Source organism: Acinonyx jubatus, chromosome A2 (assembly GCF_027475565.1).
Source record: "Acinonyx jubatus isolate Ajub_Pintada_27869175 chromosome A2, VMU_Ajub_asm_v1.0, whole genome shotgun sequence".
NCBI classification, from domain to species: domain Eukaryota; kingdom Metazoa; phylum Chordata; class Mammalia; order Carnivora; family Felidae; genus Acinonyx; species Acinonyx jubatus.
In genome coordinates, this window is record NC_069383.1 from 4737788 (window position 1) to 4757373 (window position 19586).

At 42.3% G+C, this 19586-nt stretch overlaps 1 protein-coding gene across 4 annotated transcripts in view; it reads right to left on the minus strand.

Annotated features, from left to right (window-relative positions):
- ACTR3B (actin related protein 3B) overlaps positions 1 to 19586 on the minus strand; it is an 88555-nt gene that overhangs the window by 58920 nt on the left and 10049 nt on the right. For 2 of the 4 annotated variants that reach the window (XM_027051285.2, XM_027051286.2), the window contains exon 2: positions 10094 to 10149. The exons of 1 other annotated variant lie outside the window; for it this stretch is intronic. In XM_027051285.2, the coding sequence (XP_026907086.1) occupies positions 10094 to 10149 (56 nt within the window). Of the gene's footprint in view, positions 1 to 7534; positions 7740 to 10093; positions 10150 to 19586 lie in introns of those variants that run through there. One more of the 4 variants, XM_027051288.2, reaches the window with a different exon arrangement.

The following is a 19586-nucleotide window of genomic DNA, read 5'->3' on the forward strand; positions in this document are numbered from 1 at the left end:
AAAATGGCTCGGAAAGTTTTCTAAATGGAGAGGAAATTATAAAAGTAGGAATCTTGGGAGGCACCTCGGTGGCTCAGCCAGTTAAGCCTCTGACTTCGGCTCAGGTCACGATCTTGCCGTTCCCAAGTTCGAGTCCCGCGTCGGGCTCTGTGCTGACAGCTCAGAGCCTGGAGCCTGTTTCAGATTCTGTCTCCCTCTCTCTCTCTCTGCCTCTCCCCCACCTGTGCTCTGTCTGTCCCTCTCTCAAAAATAAAAAAACATTAAAAAAACCAAAGATAAAAAAGAAGAAGGAATCTTGGAACATCAGGAGGGAAGAAACACAGCAAGAGCAAAAATAAGCATAATTACTTTCCTTCTCCTCTTGAGTTTTCTAAATTATGTTTGGCAGTTATAGCAAAAATTGTAACACTGATATCCTTCTCAATGTACGTAGAAGAAATATTCAAGACAATTATATCAGAAATGTGGAGCCTTTCACTCAGACTGGTAAGGTGTTAACACAGGAAACTAAGAAAAGTTATGTACAGGAAATGTAATAGACCAACCACTGAGATGCTACATAAAGAGATGCACTTGGGGCACCTGGATGGCTCAGTCGGTTGAGTGTCTGACTTCGGCTCAGGTCATGATTTCACAGTCCGTGAGTTCAAGCCCCGCGTCAGGCCCTGTGCTGACAGCTTGGAGCCTGGGGCCTGCTTCGGATACTGTGTGTCCCTCTCTCTCTGCGCCCCCCCCCCCCCCCCCGCTTGTGCTCTGTCTCTCTCACTCACAAAAATGAATAAATGTTAAAAAATAAAAAATAAAAAGAGATGCACTCAAAAACACAATATGTAAATCAAAATAAAATCCTAAAAAAATGCTCAAATAATCCCCAGGAACTCAGGTAAAACAAAACAAAGGAATAAAAAAAAGAACAAGCAGAAAAAGCACTAATCAATAATTACAATAAATTATGTGATCTAAATACATTAATGAAAAGACAGAGATTGGCAGAGTGGATTAAAAGAACCTGACTCTTCACAGGGCACCTGGGTGGCTCTGTCCATCAAGCGTCTGACTTCGGCTCAGGTCATGATCTCAGAGCTTGTGAGTTTGAGCCCCACATCGGGCTCTGTGCTGACAGATCAGAGCTTACAGTCTGCTTCAGATTCTGTGTCTCCCTCTCTCTCTGCCCTTCCCCTGCTTGCACTGTCTCTCTCCCTCTCTCAAAAGTGAATAAAAACGTTAAAAAAAAAAAGAAAAAGAAAAAGAACCTGATTCTTCAAATATAAGGATATATGTAGGTTGAAAGTAAAAAGATGGAAAAAGATATCCACACAAATGTTAATCAAAGAAAGCATGATTGGCTATATTGCCATCAGGAAAAGTAAATTTTATAACAAAGAAAGAAAAAATTGAAAAGAACATTAAAAAAGATAAAGGGTCAGTCCATCAAGAAGACACCGCAATCCTAAATGTGCACATAACAAAGAATGGAAGTGCAAAGTCTGGAGATAAAAACTGATGAGAAAAACAGACGAACCCACAATTAGAGCTGCAGACCTCAATGCCTCTCTCAACAACTGACAGAAGGACAAAAGAGCTCAACAATACCATCAACCTACGGGAGCCAACCAACATATACAGAATACTCTACCCAAAGAGAACAGAGTATATACTGTTTACAAGTGCCCGTGGAACCAAAATAAACCTTATACGGGGCCATAAAAGAAACCTTAATAATTTTATAATCACTGTAAAACCATACAGTCGGTTGGTTGTACGGGTTGGCTCAGTCAGTGGCTCAGTCGGTTAAGTGTCCGACTCTTCATTTCTGCTCAGGTCATGATCACACAGTCATTGAGATCGAGCCCCACATCGGGGTCCACACTGAGCAAGGAGCCTGCTTGGGATTCTCTCTCTCTCTCTCTCTCTCTCTCTCTCTCTCTCTCTCTCTGCCGCTCACCCACTTGTACACACACACCCTCTCACTCTCTCAAAATAAACTGTAAAGAATAAATAATTTTATAAGAGTTAAACTCATACAGAGTATGCTTTTTGACTACAATAGAATAAACCCAAAAATCAATGACAGAAAGGTTACCAGGAAAATCCCACAAACATCTGGAAGTTGAACAATGCAGTTCTAAATGTGTCAAAGAGGAAATCTCAGGGAAGTTTTTAAAATACATGAATGGAATGGAAACAAAAATACAAAATATCAAAATGTGTTGGACACTGCAAAAGCAGTGATAACTGGGAAAATTTTAACACTAATAGTTTACATTAGAAAACAGAAAAGCTCTCTGGGATGCCTTGGGTGGCTCAGTCGGTTCAGCCTCCCTCTCTCTCTGCCCCTCCCCCATTCACACTCCATGTCTGTCTGTCTGTCTGTCTGTCTCTCTCTCCCAAAAATAAACATTAGAAAAAAATTTTTAATTAAAAAAAAGAGAGAGTCTCAAATCAATAAGCTATGTTCCCACCTTAAGAACCTAGAAAAAGAAGAGCAAAACAAAACCCAAAGCAAGAAAGAAGGATGAGAGCAGAAATCAATGAAATTTAAAACAGAAAAACAGAGAAAACCAATGAATCTAAAAGCTGGTGTAACAAAAGTTAAACCTTTTGCTCTGCAGAAGACCCTATGAAGAAGATAGAAAGAGAAGCTCACAACGGGAGAAATTGTTTGCAAACCATATATTTGACAAAGGACTCGTTATTTAGTATATATAAAGAACTCTCAAAACCTCACAGTAAAAATGTAACAATCAGAAAATGAGCAAAATACATAAAGAGACATTTAACAGAAGAGGATTCTCAGATGGAAAATAAGCACATGAAAAGACGTTCAACACCACTGGCCATTACAGAAATGAAGATTCAGACCATGATGAGATGCAACTACACACATATAAAAAAACTGTGACAACACCAAATGCTGGCAAGGATGCAGTGACACCGGCTCTCTCATACACAGCTGGTAGAAATGTAAAATGGTACAGCCACTATGGGAAATACTTTGGCAATTTCTTAATAATACTAAACATAAACTTGCCATACAATGCAGCAATTGCACTACACAGTATTTATCTAGAGAAATGAAAAATTATGTCCGCACAACAACCTGTACACAATTGTCATAGCAGCTCTATTTATAATAGCTACAAAGCGGAAATAATCAAGAAGTCCTTCAGTACATGAATGTTTAAACAAACTGGTACATGCATACATTGAAATACGACTCAAATAAAAAAAGAAACTATCGGGGCGCCTGGGTGGCTCGGTCGGTTAAGCATCCGACTTCAGCTCAGGTCACGATCTCACGGTCCGTGAGTTCGAGCCCCACGTCGGGCTCTGGGCTGATGGCCCAGAGCCTGGAGCCTGCTTCCGATTCTGTGTCTCCCTCTCTCTCTGCTCCTCCCCCGTTCATGCTCTGTCTCTCTCTGTCTCAAAAATAAATAAACGTTAAAAAAAAAAAAAAGAAAAGAAACTATCTGTCAATACTACATACAACAACTCAGATGGATCTGAAGGGCATTATGCCAAGTGAAAAAGCCAATCACAAAGGACATAGTCTGGATGGTTCCAGTTATAAAACATTCTCAAAAAAAAAACCCAAAAGATAATGGAGATAGAAACAGATTAGTAGTTGCCAAAGGTTAGGAATGGTGGGGAGGAGAGTCAAGTGTAGTTATAAAGAAACAGCTCAGGAGAGACTGTTGTGGTGATATGATGGCTCCACATCTTGACTGTAGTGGTAATCACAGGAATCTACACATGGAATAAAAGGACACAGAACTACACACACACACACACACACACACACACACACCCTGCACCAATTTCCATTTCCTGGCTTTAATGCTATAGTATAACCATGTAAGATGTAGCCTTGGATGAAACAGGGAGAAGGGTACACAGGTCTCTCCAAGCTATCTCTTACACTGCCTATGAATCTACAATTATCTCAAAATAACATATTTGAAGACAAATATAGTTTGTAAATTATTTAAACAAATTAAAAAATAAAACCCCTCAGTTAGCTTAATGACAAACCAAAACTCATAAGATTAAACTTAGTAAAGAAAAATGTAAAAGTTCTGCAGATTAAAAAAACTATAGGAGTATAGAATGTGGGTAACCAGAAGAAACAGATTATTTTCCAAATGTTAAAAGGTCATCTGAGGGTAATCTAGGGAAGATTATCAGAAAGGTGCTCAAAACTTACATATAAATTCTAGATCTTAGGAACATTTACTACAGTAATTACCAGACAACAGTAATTTCTTAATTAATACATCCAGTATATTTCCCAAAAGAATGTCATATATTTGATGAAACCTTTAAGAAATAATAATTCCTATCTTACTTACTGTTCTAAAGAACAGAAAAGAAAGCTGAAAAACTCATCTCCAAAAGCCAGTCTAATTTTGATATTCAAACCAGACAAAAATGTACAAGAAAGATAAATTATAGAGTAATCGCACTTTTAAACACTGACGCAAAAACCCAAATAAATATTTGCAAATACAATTCAACATGTAGTTGGTATTTCATAACCAAGTAGGGTTTATCTCAAGAATGAAATAAATGACTGTTTAATACTTGAAAATATATTAATGTAATTCATCATATTATAGGACCTTAACTGTCCAAAACCATATGATCAGCTCTCAGTAAACTAGAAATAGAAAGGGCACTGTATTAACCTGAAAAAAGCATTTCCACAAAAAGCAAGACCAATGACTAGTGGCACACTAAAATCACTGTCTTTAAAATCAGACTAACATGGAGCGCCTGGGTGGCACAGTCGGTTAAGCGTCCGACTTCAGCCAGGTCACGATCTCGCGGTCCGTGAGTTCGAGCCCCGCATCGGGCTCTGGGCTGATGGCTCAGAGCCTGGAGCCTGTTTCCGATTCTGTGTCTCCCTCTCTCTCTCTGCCCCTCCCCCGTTCATGCTCTGTCTCTCTCTGTCCCAAAAATAAATAAATGTTGAAAAAAAAAAAAAACTTGTAAAAAAAAAAAAACAGACTAACAAAAGCACCCACTACCTCCAGCTCTAGCCACTCCGGCAGGAGAAGTTCTAGCCGGTACAAAAGACCAAAAAATATATATATAAAATATTGAGATTGAAAGGGACAACCGTTACTTGCAGTTAATAGTCTGAATAGAAAACTTACAAGAATCTGCAAGCTAATAGAACAAATAAGAGAAGCAAGTAAGGTTGCTGGATTAAAAAACAAAAAACTCAATAGTATTTCTACATGCTAGCAATTACTAGTTAGAAAATGTAATTTCAGAAAATTCACAAAAGCAACAAACACATAAGGGTACCTACAGTTAAATCTAGTAAAAGGTGCATGAGCTTTATGAAGTCTATTACAAAAACATTACTGAAAAACACAAAAGCCATTAATAAAGATCATATATACCATATTCATGGATAGAAAAACTCAATTCATAAAGATGTCAAATTCTTCCCCAATTAATCTATAAACTGAATGTGTCTCTAATCAAAACCCCATTACAATTTTTCATAGACCTTAACTAATTTTAAAATCTGTAGCAAAGGGGCGCCTGGGTGGCTCCGTCAGTTAAGCGTCCTACTCTTGATTTCAGCTCAGGTCACGATCTCTCTCTCTCTCTCTCAAAATAAATAAATAAACATTTTTTTAATAAAATAAAATAAAATCTGTAATAAAAAGTAAGGCCTAAGAATAGCTGAGGTTATTCTGAGAAAAAAGGGAAGAGGAACCACACCTACCAGATATCAAGACACTGGCTGAAGTAATAACATTTAAGACAGCATGAATTTGGAGTGAAGATAAACAAATGCATAAATGAAACCAAATAAAAACACCAGAAATATTCCCAAGCATATATGGTACCTCAATATGATTTAAAAGGCGTAACAAATTGGAATGTACTCTTCAATAAATGGTGCTGGGACAAGTGTCCTTCCACTCAGAAAATAAGTAAAATAACTATCTCACACCATATTCAAAAAGTAAACTCAAAATTGTCGCAGAAGAAAATGCAGAAAGTCCTTATGACTTTGGAGTAGAAATGCATTTTTCAAGATAGAAACAAATTATAAATGGAAAATGCATACTGAATATTTTAACTATATCAAAATTTTACGTGTCTAGATTTAAAAAATCATTTAAAAAGATGCCATAAAATAGAAGACAATATTTGCAACATATTAATATTCAGAGTATACAAAGACAACTCCATAAAACTCCGTAAAAAAGATAAAAAAAAAATATGCAATAGAAAAAATGGGCAAAGATACGAACAGGCAATGAAAGGTGCCCAACCTTACTAGTCATCAGAGAAATGCAAATTTATAAAATGATGCATCGTTTCACATTCGTCAGACTGGCGAAAATTTAAGTCTACCGACATCAACTTTTGTCAAGGCTGTGTGGAAACAAAAACCCTTTACCAGCACCTACGGGAGCTTAACTCAGCACAAGCACTCAGAAGAGCAGCCTGCCAACAGCTGAGAAGCTGAAGAGGTGCACACCTGCACGATGAAACAACCCCATTTCTCCTCATTTTCTCTTGGGAAACTAGCGCGTGTGCGTAAGGAGAGGTTTACTGCACCATTTTGTATAACAGAGAAAACTGGAAAATGCCCAAATGAAAAAAAAAATTGAGATTCAAATGCTAGAACTCTGATCAAGAACTGTATGTATGAACATTGCTAAATCTTAAAAACCTATTTCCGGGGGGGGGGGGGGGGCGGGTTCTTTATAAAAGGACAATGCTGAAAGTGATTTACAGTATGGTATCATTTAGAAAGGTCTAAACCGGCAGAACAAGACCACATACAGTTAAGGAACCCTGTTCCCATAAGGTCAGGAGAGAACACACTGGCCACAGGAAGTTCCCGGCAGAGGAGGGAGAGCAAGAGAGGGAATGGGCTGGACGAAAAGGGAGGACCTTGCCCACTCTGATGCACGGGTTTACAGATTTACAGGATGACATCATGTCAGCGTGTGTTCATTCTGAGTGGTGGGTGGGTACACAGGTCTGTGCTACATTATCTTCTGCAACCGTTTTTAGCTGAAATAAAAATTTTTTTAAAACTCTATGCAATAGGGGCGCCTGGGTGGCCCAGTCAGTTACGCGTCCATCCGACTCTCGATTTCCGCTCAGGTCATTCTCTCACGGTTCGTGAGTTCGAGGCCCACATCCAACTCTGCGCTCACAACACGGAGCCTGCTGGGGATTCTCTCTCTCTCTCCCTCTCTGTCTGCCCCTCCCCAGCTCACTCTCTCTGTCTCTCTCTCTCTCTCAAAAATAAATAAACCTCCAAAAACTTTCTTGTAACTATTCCATTAAAAGAAAACCCAAAAACATCTCTGGGCTCAGTCCCCACCTCCCGTGGAGACGCTCCTCCGAGCATGAAGCCTTTCACCTGATGCCAACGGGACCTTCACACCGAACTCCTCCGACGCCGAAGGTCTGACACGTCCTAACTTTCTCCCGACCCCTCCCCGCACCTCCCTCGTGCGCCTTCCACGGACACGATCACCTCACACGTCCTCACTCCTCTGCCGGAAACTTTTCAATGACTCTCAATATACTCCGAGAACTTAAAGACCAAAAAAAGGCCGGGAAACCCTCCACTCGAACAATCCTGAACACGCCGCCCAGAAGCGCACGCCGGACACGGGCAGAGCCGCCCGGGAAGAGCCGGACGGGGCGCGCGGCACCTCGCCCGTCCGCTGGCTCAGGCCTGAGGGAGCCCTTCGGGGAACAACGTGGAAATTCCCGGGTGCGAGATAAAAGTAAAATCCCTCGAGAGAACAGTCTGTCGCCCTCTGGCCCTCCCCCACGTTCCCGGCCACTGTCTGCCGAGGGCCGTGACCTCCGGCACGACGAGGGCCCGCGTGCGCCTCGCCCACCCAGCGGGCCCCGCCCATGTCCGCCAGCGTCCTCGACGAGCTGACGCACATCCGCACGAGCCCCACCTCTTCTCTGCGGGTGCCACTTCGGCGCACGTGCATCTCGAACTTCACCTTGTGGGCGGAGCCTCTAGGGCCGGAATAATGATTCGGCTCCCGGAACGAAGACGAGCAGGAAAGCCGAGCAGGAAAGCCGACAGCCCCGGGCGACCGAGGCCCTCCACCCAACCCAGCATCCTCACCGGGCCCCCAAATCTTGTCACCCCGCCTCCCGGGGCTTCTCCATCCCTTGCAACGGACTCAGCCGACGATATAACTGTGGCTTTCCTCCCGCTTCTCCGACTTTCTATGCTCTTTCTAGCTTCTGCTACTGTGAAGGGTCTGAAAGCACCAATCTGAGAGCCGCCTTGCTGTCGGCGGCGAATGAAATCCCGCTAATAACTGACTTCGGTTCTCCTCCCTGTCGATGATGACGGGTTGAACGGGCCAGCCGGCTGAACGCTGCTGGCAGTTTGAAACGGCAACGCATTAAAGCAGGAGGTGCAAGGTCAGCCTTTCAGAGGCGTGGCACTTAGCAAGGTTAAAATCCAATCTGCTTTCAAAAGTCAGAACGTCTGATTTATCAATCCAACATGGAACGATCAAGTTCTGGGGCATTCGCAATAATAAAATTCTCAAAGGACTGACCTAGCCTACAAAGCGCCAGACGTGATGGACCTGATTACGTCTCCTAAAAATCCATATGTTGAAGCCCTTGCCCCCTGTGTGACTGCGTTCGGACGTGGGGACCGTAAGGAGGTAATAAAAGTTAAATGAGGTCGTAAGGTGGGACTTAATCGAAGAGAACTGTTGTCCTCATAAGAAGAGAAGAGACCACAGAGATCTCTCTTTGGGTTGTGTGCAGAGAAAAGGCCATGTGGGGACACAGTGAGGAGGTGCTGTCTGAAAACCAGGGAAGGAGGCCTCACTGTGAACCAGTCCTGATGGTCCCTTGATCTGGGACTTCGAGCCTCCATTCTGGGATCAAATACATTTCTGTTATTTAAGACATCACTCTGTGGTATTTTATAACGGCAGCCCCCAGCAAACTAATACACCAAATTATGAATCCTAAATAAAGAACACAGCAGACAAGTTGTGCCTGTTATTAAGGACACCCCGCCATGGTACCAGGGTGTTCAGACCTAGAAATCAGATTCGTGATTATACAGCAAGCAAGGAAGGAAGGAGAATGAGGTAAATAACATGTGCTCGAGGAATCTGGGGTACACTTCCTAGTGAGGGGAGTACCCATATACACCAAAAAGGCTTGCGCCTTCCCTGGAATAAACACTAAGCCTCCTCTCCCCAGGCCTCCTAAGCTGTCCATGTTCCATGATGTTCCATACTGCTGACAAGGGCCTACCCTCACTGGGTCCCTGGCCCCACACCACCTTACAACTTCTAAGATCACAATTCATCGCACAAGATCTACACTTAGGAGGCAGTGTTTCCCTTCCCCCTGGACTGATACAAGTTAGTCTGGTAAACGGTCTCCAAATAATAACCCGGAATTTAAACAATTTCAGAGAAAAATTCTACCCTAAAAACAACTGACCTGACCTTGGAGGCTCCTGTGGGAAACAAAGAGTGGGTAGGACGTACTCTTGCCAAGATATGAGAACATTTCTTCTTTTATGTCCATCACTCTCTACTGACCAAAATTTAAACAAAAGCAGACACTCTGAACACAATAAAACAGTCATCAGGCCTCTCGTGTTTTTGGGGTTTTTTTTAAAGGGCATTCAATAGAGTGAACAGTGCAGCACAATGGAGGCTCAGTCCACGGAGTCGCTAAGTTAATAAAACTGTACTTACTTAAAATTACAAATGAACCTTAAAGGACCAGATTTCTTGAAGGCAGCTCAGACATTTATGACTGAAGGAAAAGCCCCAGCCAACCACCCAGGCTGAAACTCCAACGATGGTGACAAGGGGCTTTCTCAGAAGAGGACCAAAGGGCCAGAAAGTTGGGGGTTTTAGGCCACAGCTACGGTCTATAGCAATATTCAGGACTCGGTTTCAAAATCAATAACCCTCCCCAGTAACCAGGACAATCTTCTAAAAGCAGATGGCAAGTCAATGAATATGCTTTGGAAAACAGAATCACAATGCCGAGAACCCCGGTCCTTCACACACGTTGAGGGTGGGGCTGTACTTACATGAAGGAATAATGAACTGTGGCTCAGTGTTGCCTGCGTAGCCAAGCTTGGTATACCTAAAAGCACAAAGTCATCAACACAGGTTTAGATAATAATACTGTCCTCTGGATCCCATTAGTGTCTTTTATCATAAGCTCTCCAAGTCCTACAACATCAAGCCTCAAAATATTCACTTGGAAAAAAAAAAAAAAAGCTTATGATGACTGAGAATCAAACACTAATTTCAGATAAGCGAGCTGTTATTAAAACATAAAATGTGAAGCTTCTTTCTACTGGCAAAAAATTTTGCACACATGCATTAACACATACATTTGTGTGTCCCTCACGGCTTTAAACGTGCTTTTACACTCTTTTCCTTTTCACAAAAGTCCTGCAAGGGGAGTAGCCCTTGTCCCTATTTTGCAGATGAGAAAACTGAGGCATTGGGATGTTAGTTCGGCTGCCCCGAGCCAAGCAGCTGGTGAACAGAGAAAGAACCCGAATCTGAATGAGCAGGCTAAACTCCAGAGCTGGCTCTCAGAGAAGCACACTTACTTCTCAAACTTCATGAACTTTTGGGGGGGGGGGGGGGGCGCACTTAAAAAATGATTATATAATTTTCTTAAAATGTCATGGCATATGTCTAGAAACAGCCACTGCCACCTCCTGAGAATATCTGACAGGAGCATCTCTTTTTCATCTCATTTCAGAACGAGCCCATTTTCTGTCAAGATACTCTGTGTGATGGGTTCCAAAAGTCTTAACTAAAACAAATGCCAAAATACTACTATCTGTTCCAAAAGCATTTGCTAATCCCTTAAATAAAAAAAAAAATTTTTTTTTAAAAAGTGGCAGGGGGGACCACCACGGAGAACCATCTGCTGGAAATAAAAAACTGAAAATCGAAAAGACTCATGAGCCCTTCCTTCCTTATTAGCCGACTGTAATGAACAGTAAAGTCTGGACAACTGAGCCATCATCCCGCAGTAATGCTCATAATGAAGAAAAACACTTCCCAGCAGTGTTGAAAGTCACTTTGTTAATTCATTCCATTTTTATAAATTATTTCAAGATGCTTGATACTAAAATTTTTTGATGTGGTACTACATTCCAAATTCTAATAAATTAATTTTATGATTTGTAAATGTATTTTTACCATATGCTAATTTCACTATTTTTGAACACATAGTGAATGAATAAGGCGTGGGGAGCCCAAAACGGCAAGTTCGCTCCATTTAAATCACGCCTTACTGCTCAGTCTCCAAGTTCTTGGTGCCACAGGAACTTGGGTGAGGCTGGGCTCTGAAAACCATCAGGCCATGCCAGAAGTTTCTGGGAGCCATCTGTGGGCCCTCCAGGTTCCACAAATTACCAGATGCACAAACCAAGTGGACCCCACTGTAGGGCTCACCAGACCCAGAGCAAGGTTTCAAAGCTGACCCAGACCTGTGGACTTTCCAGAAGGAAAGCAACATATACTGAACTTCAAAATTCCCAATTCGACCATCATTCTGGAAGTATATTCCAGACAATAAATACAAATGAACTGAATTGCTGACCCAAGGCTAAAGTAACCTAACAAGCAGGTCAGAAATCACTAAAACCCTCAAATTTAAGACTGTGGTTTTTTTTAAAGGCCACATCACTCACCCATCCCCCCAAAATTATGCAGCTTGCACTCAGATTATCTGCCTGCCCGCGTGGTGAGATTATAGCTTGTATGATGACAGAACGCAGTTCTTTTTCTTGACTGTACCTCCACCCCCAGCACAGTGCCTAGCATGTGGCAGGCACCCCATAAATATCTGCTGAATGAGTTCTTACCCTTGTAAGGAAAGGGATTTACTGCCAAACTGCGGGGGAAAGGGGCAGTGTTAGAAAGGGGGGTGCTGAAGGTCAGAAACACAATGTGATGGGCCACATAAAGACCAGGGCCATCGTCTAAGCACAATCTGTCATCTACACGTGAGAAAACACTTGTTTGTGTGATGAAGTTAAGACAAACAAACAACATACACAGTGAAATGTTAACCTTTATTAAAATGAGGTGAAAGTATCATTTCTATCTGTTCCATTATATTTTGTATTTCTGAAAGTCAACAGAGTGCATTGTATTGGTCAAGACCATGCACTCTGGCACCAGACTGCTTGGATTCAAGTCCCAGCTCTGTTACTTGCCAAATGTGTGACTTTGGGCACGTTGCTCTACCTATCTGTATCTCAGTTTCTCCATCTGTAAAATGGGCATAATAATACAACCTGTTTCCTAGGCTTAGTGAGTTTTATATAGAAATAAGGAAGCAGAGAAAGCCCTGGAACAGTGCTACCTATATAAGTTATATTTTTGAGGGGGGTGGGGGAGTGCCTGCATGGTACGAACAGCTTGGATACTGGAGCCTGCTTCAGATTGTGTCTCCCTCTCTCTCTGCCCCTCCCCTGCTCACTCAGCTTCTCTCTCTCTCTCGCTCTCTCTCAAAAACAAGTAAACATTAAAAAATAATAGTAAGTTTTTTGACTGTTATTTTTCTGTGTGTTTGAAATATTTCCTAACTTGAAAGTTATGAAAAGTTCAGAAAACGCACACAGCATGTTCTGTGGCCTCGTTCAGTCCCTCTGCCGTACGTAACTCTACAACACAGACACTCCACTTTGCGTTGTGGTGGAAATAAAATGCACAAATGGTAAACCCAGCAGATAGAAGACATCCTTCCACAATTGTGTCTTGTACCCTGAAATCGTGAGCCATGGCCCCGAGAAGCAAAAGGTCAGGCTGCAGAGATGGGCTGGTGCACGTTTAGACCAAAATTCAACTGAATACTGATGATGCCACCAGCACGTGCCCCTCGACAGCAGCTGCGGGTATGCGGAGACCCTGAGGCCACCGTGGTCTCTCAGACAGCACGGCCCTCAAGGGAGGCCTCTGTCATGGAGTCACGCAGGTAACGCAGCATCGGTAACAGTAAGCGAATGACGATTTTCATGACAGAGGCAAACTAACATTAAGATATACTAATAATCAGGGGCGCCTGGGTGGCTCAGTTGGTTGAGCGTCCGACTTCAGCTCAGATCATGATCTCACGGTTCGTGGGTTTGAGGCCTGCATCGAGCTCTGTGCTGACAGCTCAGAGCCTGGAGCCTGCTTTCGATTCTGTGCCTCCCTCTCTCTCTCTGCCCCTCCCCACTCGTCTCTCTCTCTCTCTCTCTCAAATAAACATCAAAAAAAAATTTTTAACACATATTAATATTCTTATGTATAAATAAATTACTATGAGATCCTCCCTTACCCTCCTACCAAAACCGAAACCATTAAAAACAAAGGCAAAAGTACAAACCATTCAGATCACTTATGGTAACTTAATGCCTTTAGTTTTTCTGTGCTACCCCTTATACAGCATCAAACACACTTGAGGTTTAGTTTCTTTGAATAACCACAATGTAACCAATGTCTACCAAGATTTTTTTAAAGAAACATTCAAATTTCAAATGTTAATAAAATTTTCATCAAGCCAGGCTCATACCAAACTTCAGCGAGAACCTATTATCTAGAACCCAGTACATGTAAACTAGCAAGTGCTCATTCTAAAACTCCCTCCTAGGACAATCCAGTGCTGGACTGGTATGCCCCATTAGAGATGATGTTAGTTAGAACAGCTCAACTATATAAACAGCAGGACCAAAAAAAAAAAAAAAAAAGATCAGCAAGTAAAACACAACTCTTAAATACGGACCACGTCCCAGACACCATTTACGAAAACAAAGCAGCATTACTTTATTCCCATCAGTTTACTAGCCAGAAACCATGCATGTAGCAGCCATACTCTAAGGATAATGAAGAGGGAGGCAGAAAGCATGAGCCCACCCTCAAAGACCTCCTCAAAATGTTTACCTTTTAGAAACAGGATTTCAAATTGAGTTTTTTGTCGCACCATGGCCTACTTTCTCCGGCAGGCCAGTTTAACATCATCTGGGTAGGCTTCCAGAAAAAACGTAAGAAACCCGCTGAACAGATCGCGGAGAAATTTCTAAAATACAAATTCCCAGTGCCTGTCCCAGAACCATTAATGGGAATCTGCAGAGAAGGAGCCTGGACACCTATATTTTGAACATTCCTTGTCCCAACCCCATGGTTCGTATGGTCAACATGCTTAGAAATCACTAGATAATACAAATCACAAAGAGCTAAAGAAAAGGAATGACCCTGGGAAGGAGAAGACAAAAATTTACTTGTAAACGGTAATTGCAGACCTGGAATATCTAAAGAAATTAAGTAGAAAATTAAAGGAAATAGGAAATTCGGTAGGATGGCCAGGTATTAAATAAACAGACAAAAATCAACAACTTTCCTACCTAACAAGAACAAGTGAGAATCTATGCTGTATGAAGAGATCCTAGTTGCAATGGCAACAATTTACCTTTGCTATTACTAAAGGCAATAATACTACCTTTAGGACTAAACTATACAGATAAATGGATAGAGATACAGAGATAGGTAAATGTGTGTGAAGAACTCTCAATATACAAGCAGGCAAATACATTGAGAAAAGTCTTACTCTTACATGGGAAGAGTAATATTCTTTTAAGAAACATCAAATATCATTGGGGAGCCTGGGTGATTCAGTCGGTTAAGCGTCCGACTTCAGCTCAGGTCATGATCTCACAGTCCGTGAGTTCGAGCCCTGGGTCAGGCTCTGTGCTGACAGCTGAGAGCCTGGAGCCTGCTTCAGATTCTGTCTGTCTGTCTGTCTCTCTCTCTCTCTCTCAAAAATAAGTAAACATTAAAAAAAAAACAAAGAAAGAAGAAACATCAAATATTAAATCCAGCTACAAACTGACTGCAAGACCATTCAAAATCTGGGCCAATACTGAAGACAGTGGTAGTAAGTTATACACGGGTGACAGTAAAAGGTTGAAGAGTCATTATACACACATGTTTCACATTATCTATCAGAACTCTAAATGCATATACCCTACTGTCCAAATGGCACATTTCTGGGAATTTACCCCAATGAAGCACTTTTAGATGTATGCAAAAAAAGACAGGAACAAAAAAATATTCACTACAGCATAATAGCAAAACAACAAAACACTGGAAACACTCAAATGCCACCAATTTGATGTATGAAGTAAATTATAACAATTCCATAAAATGCTACACAGCCATCAAAAATGAAGATTTATGTTACTGCCATACACAGATAGGCAATGCGGTTTGAAAGAAGCTGCAAAACAGTATATGTTTGTGATGTAAGGGAGTTTAATTGGACTCACAATGCTGGGCTCAAAACACAGCACTATGTTACTTCAGGCAAGTAAGTTAACCCCTCCATACTTTAATTTCTTCATCTGTAAGAGGCAAATGATAATAATCCCCCTTAATGTTAAATATTACCATTTCCAGAAAATATTTCCTAATTCAAAACGTAAAAGGATCCCATTATTTGATAACTTTGTTACTATTAAATGTTATTTGAGGCACAGTAGCCCTCTATGTTTTTCCACATATGACCCTTCAATAATTTTCTGCTACAGCTTTACTACCTGATCAATTTGTGCGAGCCCTTACATATTGAGGATATGAATGCTTGCTCATATACGTCACCAATTTTTCCCAGTTATACATTTCCTGGAATATAACTGTTGACAGTTTAGATGATCAAATCTACCATTTATCTTCCTGAACAACTTCCTGTGTAGTTTCTACTTTGAAAAGTCCCTCACTTTACTAAAATTTCATATTACTCCTCTTCCAGTTCTATGTATGTCTTTTCATCCAAATGGAGAGAGCTATGTCAATCAACTTGTCCCAAATATGTGTACATAAGGAATCAAGACCAACAACTTTTACATTAAAAGCCCTTGGTTTTCTGTTTGAACACGATCTTCCGAAAGGACAGCCAGCATAGTTGAGGTAGGCATTGCTTCCAAAAACGCATAAACTGTGCCACATTCTCAAACTCAATGCCACATCCATGCATCCCCTGACCAGAGACCCTTTCTCACATGGAAACAGAATGAAAAGCTGCATGAAGCAATACCAATACCACTCTGCCTTTTAAACAAATATGTTCTCTTAGCTCAAACTTCCAAACACCAAATCTCACGCCCAGGCCAACACCGTCCACCCCACCCCTGCCTTCTACCACCTCCCATTCTTACGTATCCTTCCACAGTCTCTTTCTGTCAATACAAAATATCCTCATTTGCCCCAAACATTTTAAACAGCTCTTGGGCAGAGCCTCTTTCACTCTTCCGTTAAGCGCCACTATTTTTCCACAGCAGTAACACAGACTTTTCAATTCTGCAGTCAAGAGAATTAATCTGTCAACTCAACATATTTATATATAGTTAAAATTCCTCCTACAACCATGTGTCTAGAGCAGAAGGTGACAATTTAAGCTCAATTAATCTATGTTTAAAAGTGGAAATGTCACATCCTAGAACAGTGTTTTTCAAACCGTATCCTATAGGGAGGTTCTTTTGATTAAGACCCCTTATGAGGTCCAGTCTCAAACCCCAAACGTCAGCCAAAATAGCTCCCCTCCTTCGTAAGGTCTTCAGTTTAAAAAAAGGGGGGAGGGACCACAACTGCCTTAGAATATGGCTCTCAGGACACTAAAATTATCCTCATGTCTTAATTATAGTTTCTAAGTAATACACACCCTCTCGATACTGTAAATTGGCACATGATCAAGGTCTAAGGTCTTCAAACACTCCTTGGGCTACTGAATAGAAAAGGGGAGTCTCTGTTTATAGGACAAAGAGTTCAATAGACAAGTTCAAATGTATTAATTATTTCATCTAAATCCAATATCCTTCTTTTGTCTGTTGACCTGTGAACTTGACCACATACACTTGTCCACTTGTCCTATTGGCGGCATTTTTTGCTCTAGTTTGGGGAAACAGAACATCATGAGGTATGGTCTCTCTGTGGATTTTGATCTCTCTAAAGGGAACTTTAACTTCCAGATTAAAATGGTGGACTAAACGTATGATTTCATTATTTCACTTGGTCCCAAAGCCCCACAAAACTCAAAGCAAAATGACTTTTTAAAGGTATGTCGATCCCCAATGACGGGAAGAAAAGAAGGGGACACAACAGTGAGAGTCTGGCTCCGGAGAGCTGAGGACCAGTGGTGACCGGCCTGGGGAGAAGATAACCAGCAGAGGCAAGAGCTGAGGACCAGCCCGGCACGCACACGCGCGTCTTGAAAGGCTCCAGACCTGGGAGCTGCACGGGCTCTGGGGAACTGAGACCCGAGGGCCCAAACCAGGGGGTCCGAGCGAGACTCCCCTCCGTCCACAGCTGGGCCACGGCTCCCCCGTGACCCCAGCGCACTCTGCACGTGGACTCTCTGGAGACTGTAAGGCAAAGGGCCTCCACCGGCAGTCACTCGGCATGGGGGACACCAGCACCAATCAGAAAACAAAGGGTGGCCTGACCATGTACAGGGCAAAAGCTGACGGCTCAGACACCCTGTCCCACCACTGCTTTCTCCCCGCTCCGCTCTCAGAAGCCCAGCACCCAGGCCCGGCCTCCACGCGGAGGACCAGAAGTGTAGACTCTGGGGAAACTGACCAGTCCAAAAGGAAGAATCTGAAGACGCAGACGCCAGAACATTCCCCAACAAACAACGTGCCTACATCACCCCTGGTGACGTTCAAAATCAATACGCAAATCTACGCATTCAGAAAGTCCAATGAGCTTTTCCATTTTCTGACTTTTCATCATAAGCAGGCAGCCAGAAATTACCAACATCTGAGGAAACCCTTTCTACCGCAGAAAAAGATGAAAACTCAAAAGAAACAAGACAGGGGCACCTGGGTGGCTCGGTCGGTTGAGCATCCGACTTGAGCTCAGGTCATGATCTCACAGTTCGTGACTTGGAGCCCCACATCGGACTCGCTGCTGTCAGCCTGTCAGTGCAGATCCCACTTTGGATCCTCTGTCCCCCTCTCTCTCTGCCCCTCCCCTGCTTATGCTCTCTCTCAAAAAATAAATAAAACATTAAAAAATGTTTTAAAAAGGAGAAAAAACAAAACCTATATAGGGAGATACAGCACCAACACCACCATAAAAACACCATCATCAATACCGTACAAGAAGATACTACATTCAAAAAATAAAACGAGATACTATTAGTAAAAGAACACTTAGAGAACAAAAAGAATTCTTGGAAATTTAAATAAGAGCAAAAATGGAAAAAACTGAAGAGAAGGACTAGAAAATAAGGCAAGGCATATCCTAGAAGGAAAAGAGACAGAATGATGGAGAACAAGAGAGAAAGAGTAAGAAAATCAGAGAAACAGCCTAAGAATTCAACACGTGAACAGGTGTTCCAGAAAGAGCGTGCACATGAGCACGTGCACTGACACACACACACACACACACACACACACACACACACACCAAAGGAAGAAACATTTTTAAAGTTCTACCCAGAATTCAAAGATGCCAGTCTTCAGACTGCAGGAGCTCACACAAAGCCCAGCACAACAGAGGAAAACACACTCACTTCAAGGCACGTTGTTGTGAAACTTCAGAAACCAGAGACAAAAAGGAAACCCTAAAAGCTTCCAGGAAGCGGAGTAGGGGAATCAAAGTCATTTACGAAGTCTTCAGACTTCTTAGCAGCAAAGCAGAAGCAAGAACACAAAGAATCAGTGTCTGAAAAACTGAGGGAAAATTACTTCCCCAACACTGAATACTACACCCAACGATCAACCAAGTGAAGGGTTAGAACGAAGACGTTTTGGACGAGCAGGAAAGGTAAACATCTCCCTCCCGCACACCCTTTCTCAGAAAGCTACTGGAGGACGCCCTCTGCCAACACAAAGGAGAAAACCAAAAAAGACGACGACATGGAACAGAGAATACACGGGAGACAGGTTCGTGTGCAGGTGCACCCACTGGAGAGGAGGGACAGGACGAGGGACACGGGCATGTCAAAAGCACTCACTGTGAATCCCTGCACCCACAGGTGCCTCCCAGCCTCACAAAGCTGGCTATTGGACGGCCACCAGCAGAGAGGAAAGCAAGCAGCCAGAAGGCAGGATTCAGGAAACGGACTCAATCCAGGAGAAAGGCAAGGAAATGCCTAGAAGGTTATAAGCAAAGTCCCAGGCTGTGTGGCGGGCAGGCCTGGGAAGCAACCACCCCAGAGAGAAGGGCCAAAGTCTGCAGAAGGAACATCTCCAAAAACAAACTGACTGGTGGGATCTATAACGTAATTAACCTTGTGGAAAACTGTAGTGAGAAGCTGGCTACTCGAAAATACGGAAAGTCATTAGCAGTGGATACAAAGAAACCCAAATAAAGGCGGCAATCATGAGCTTCCTTAAAAACCAAATTTAAGAGAAAAAATAATCATGGCACACTTTTACTCAATGAGCAAGTACATCTGCACACACATGGTAACACAAACACGCGTCACAAACTAGCTGGAAAATGTAATAACCCCTTGTGGGAGAAGAGGGAAGGAGAAACAGAGGGCAAAGGCAAAACGAGAGAAGTTAA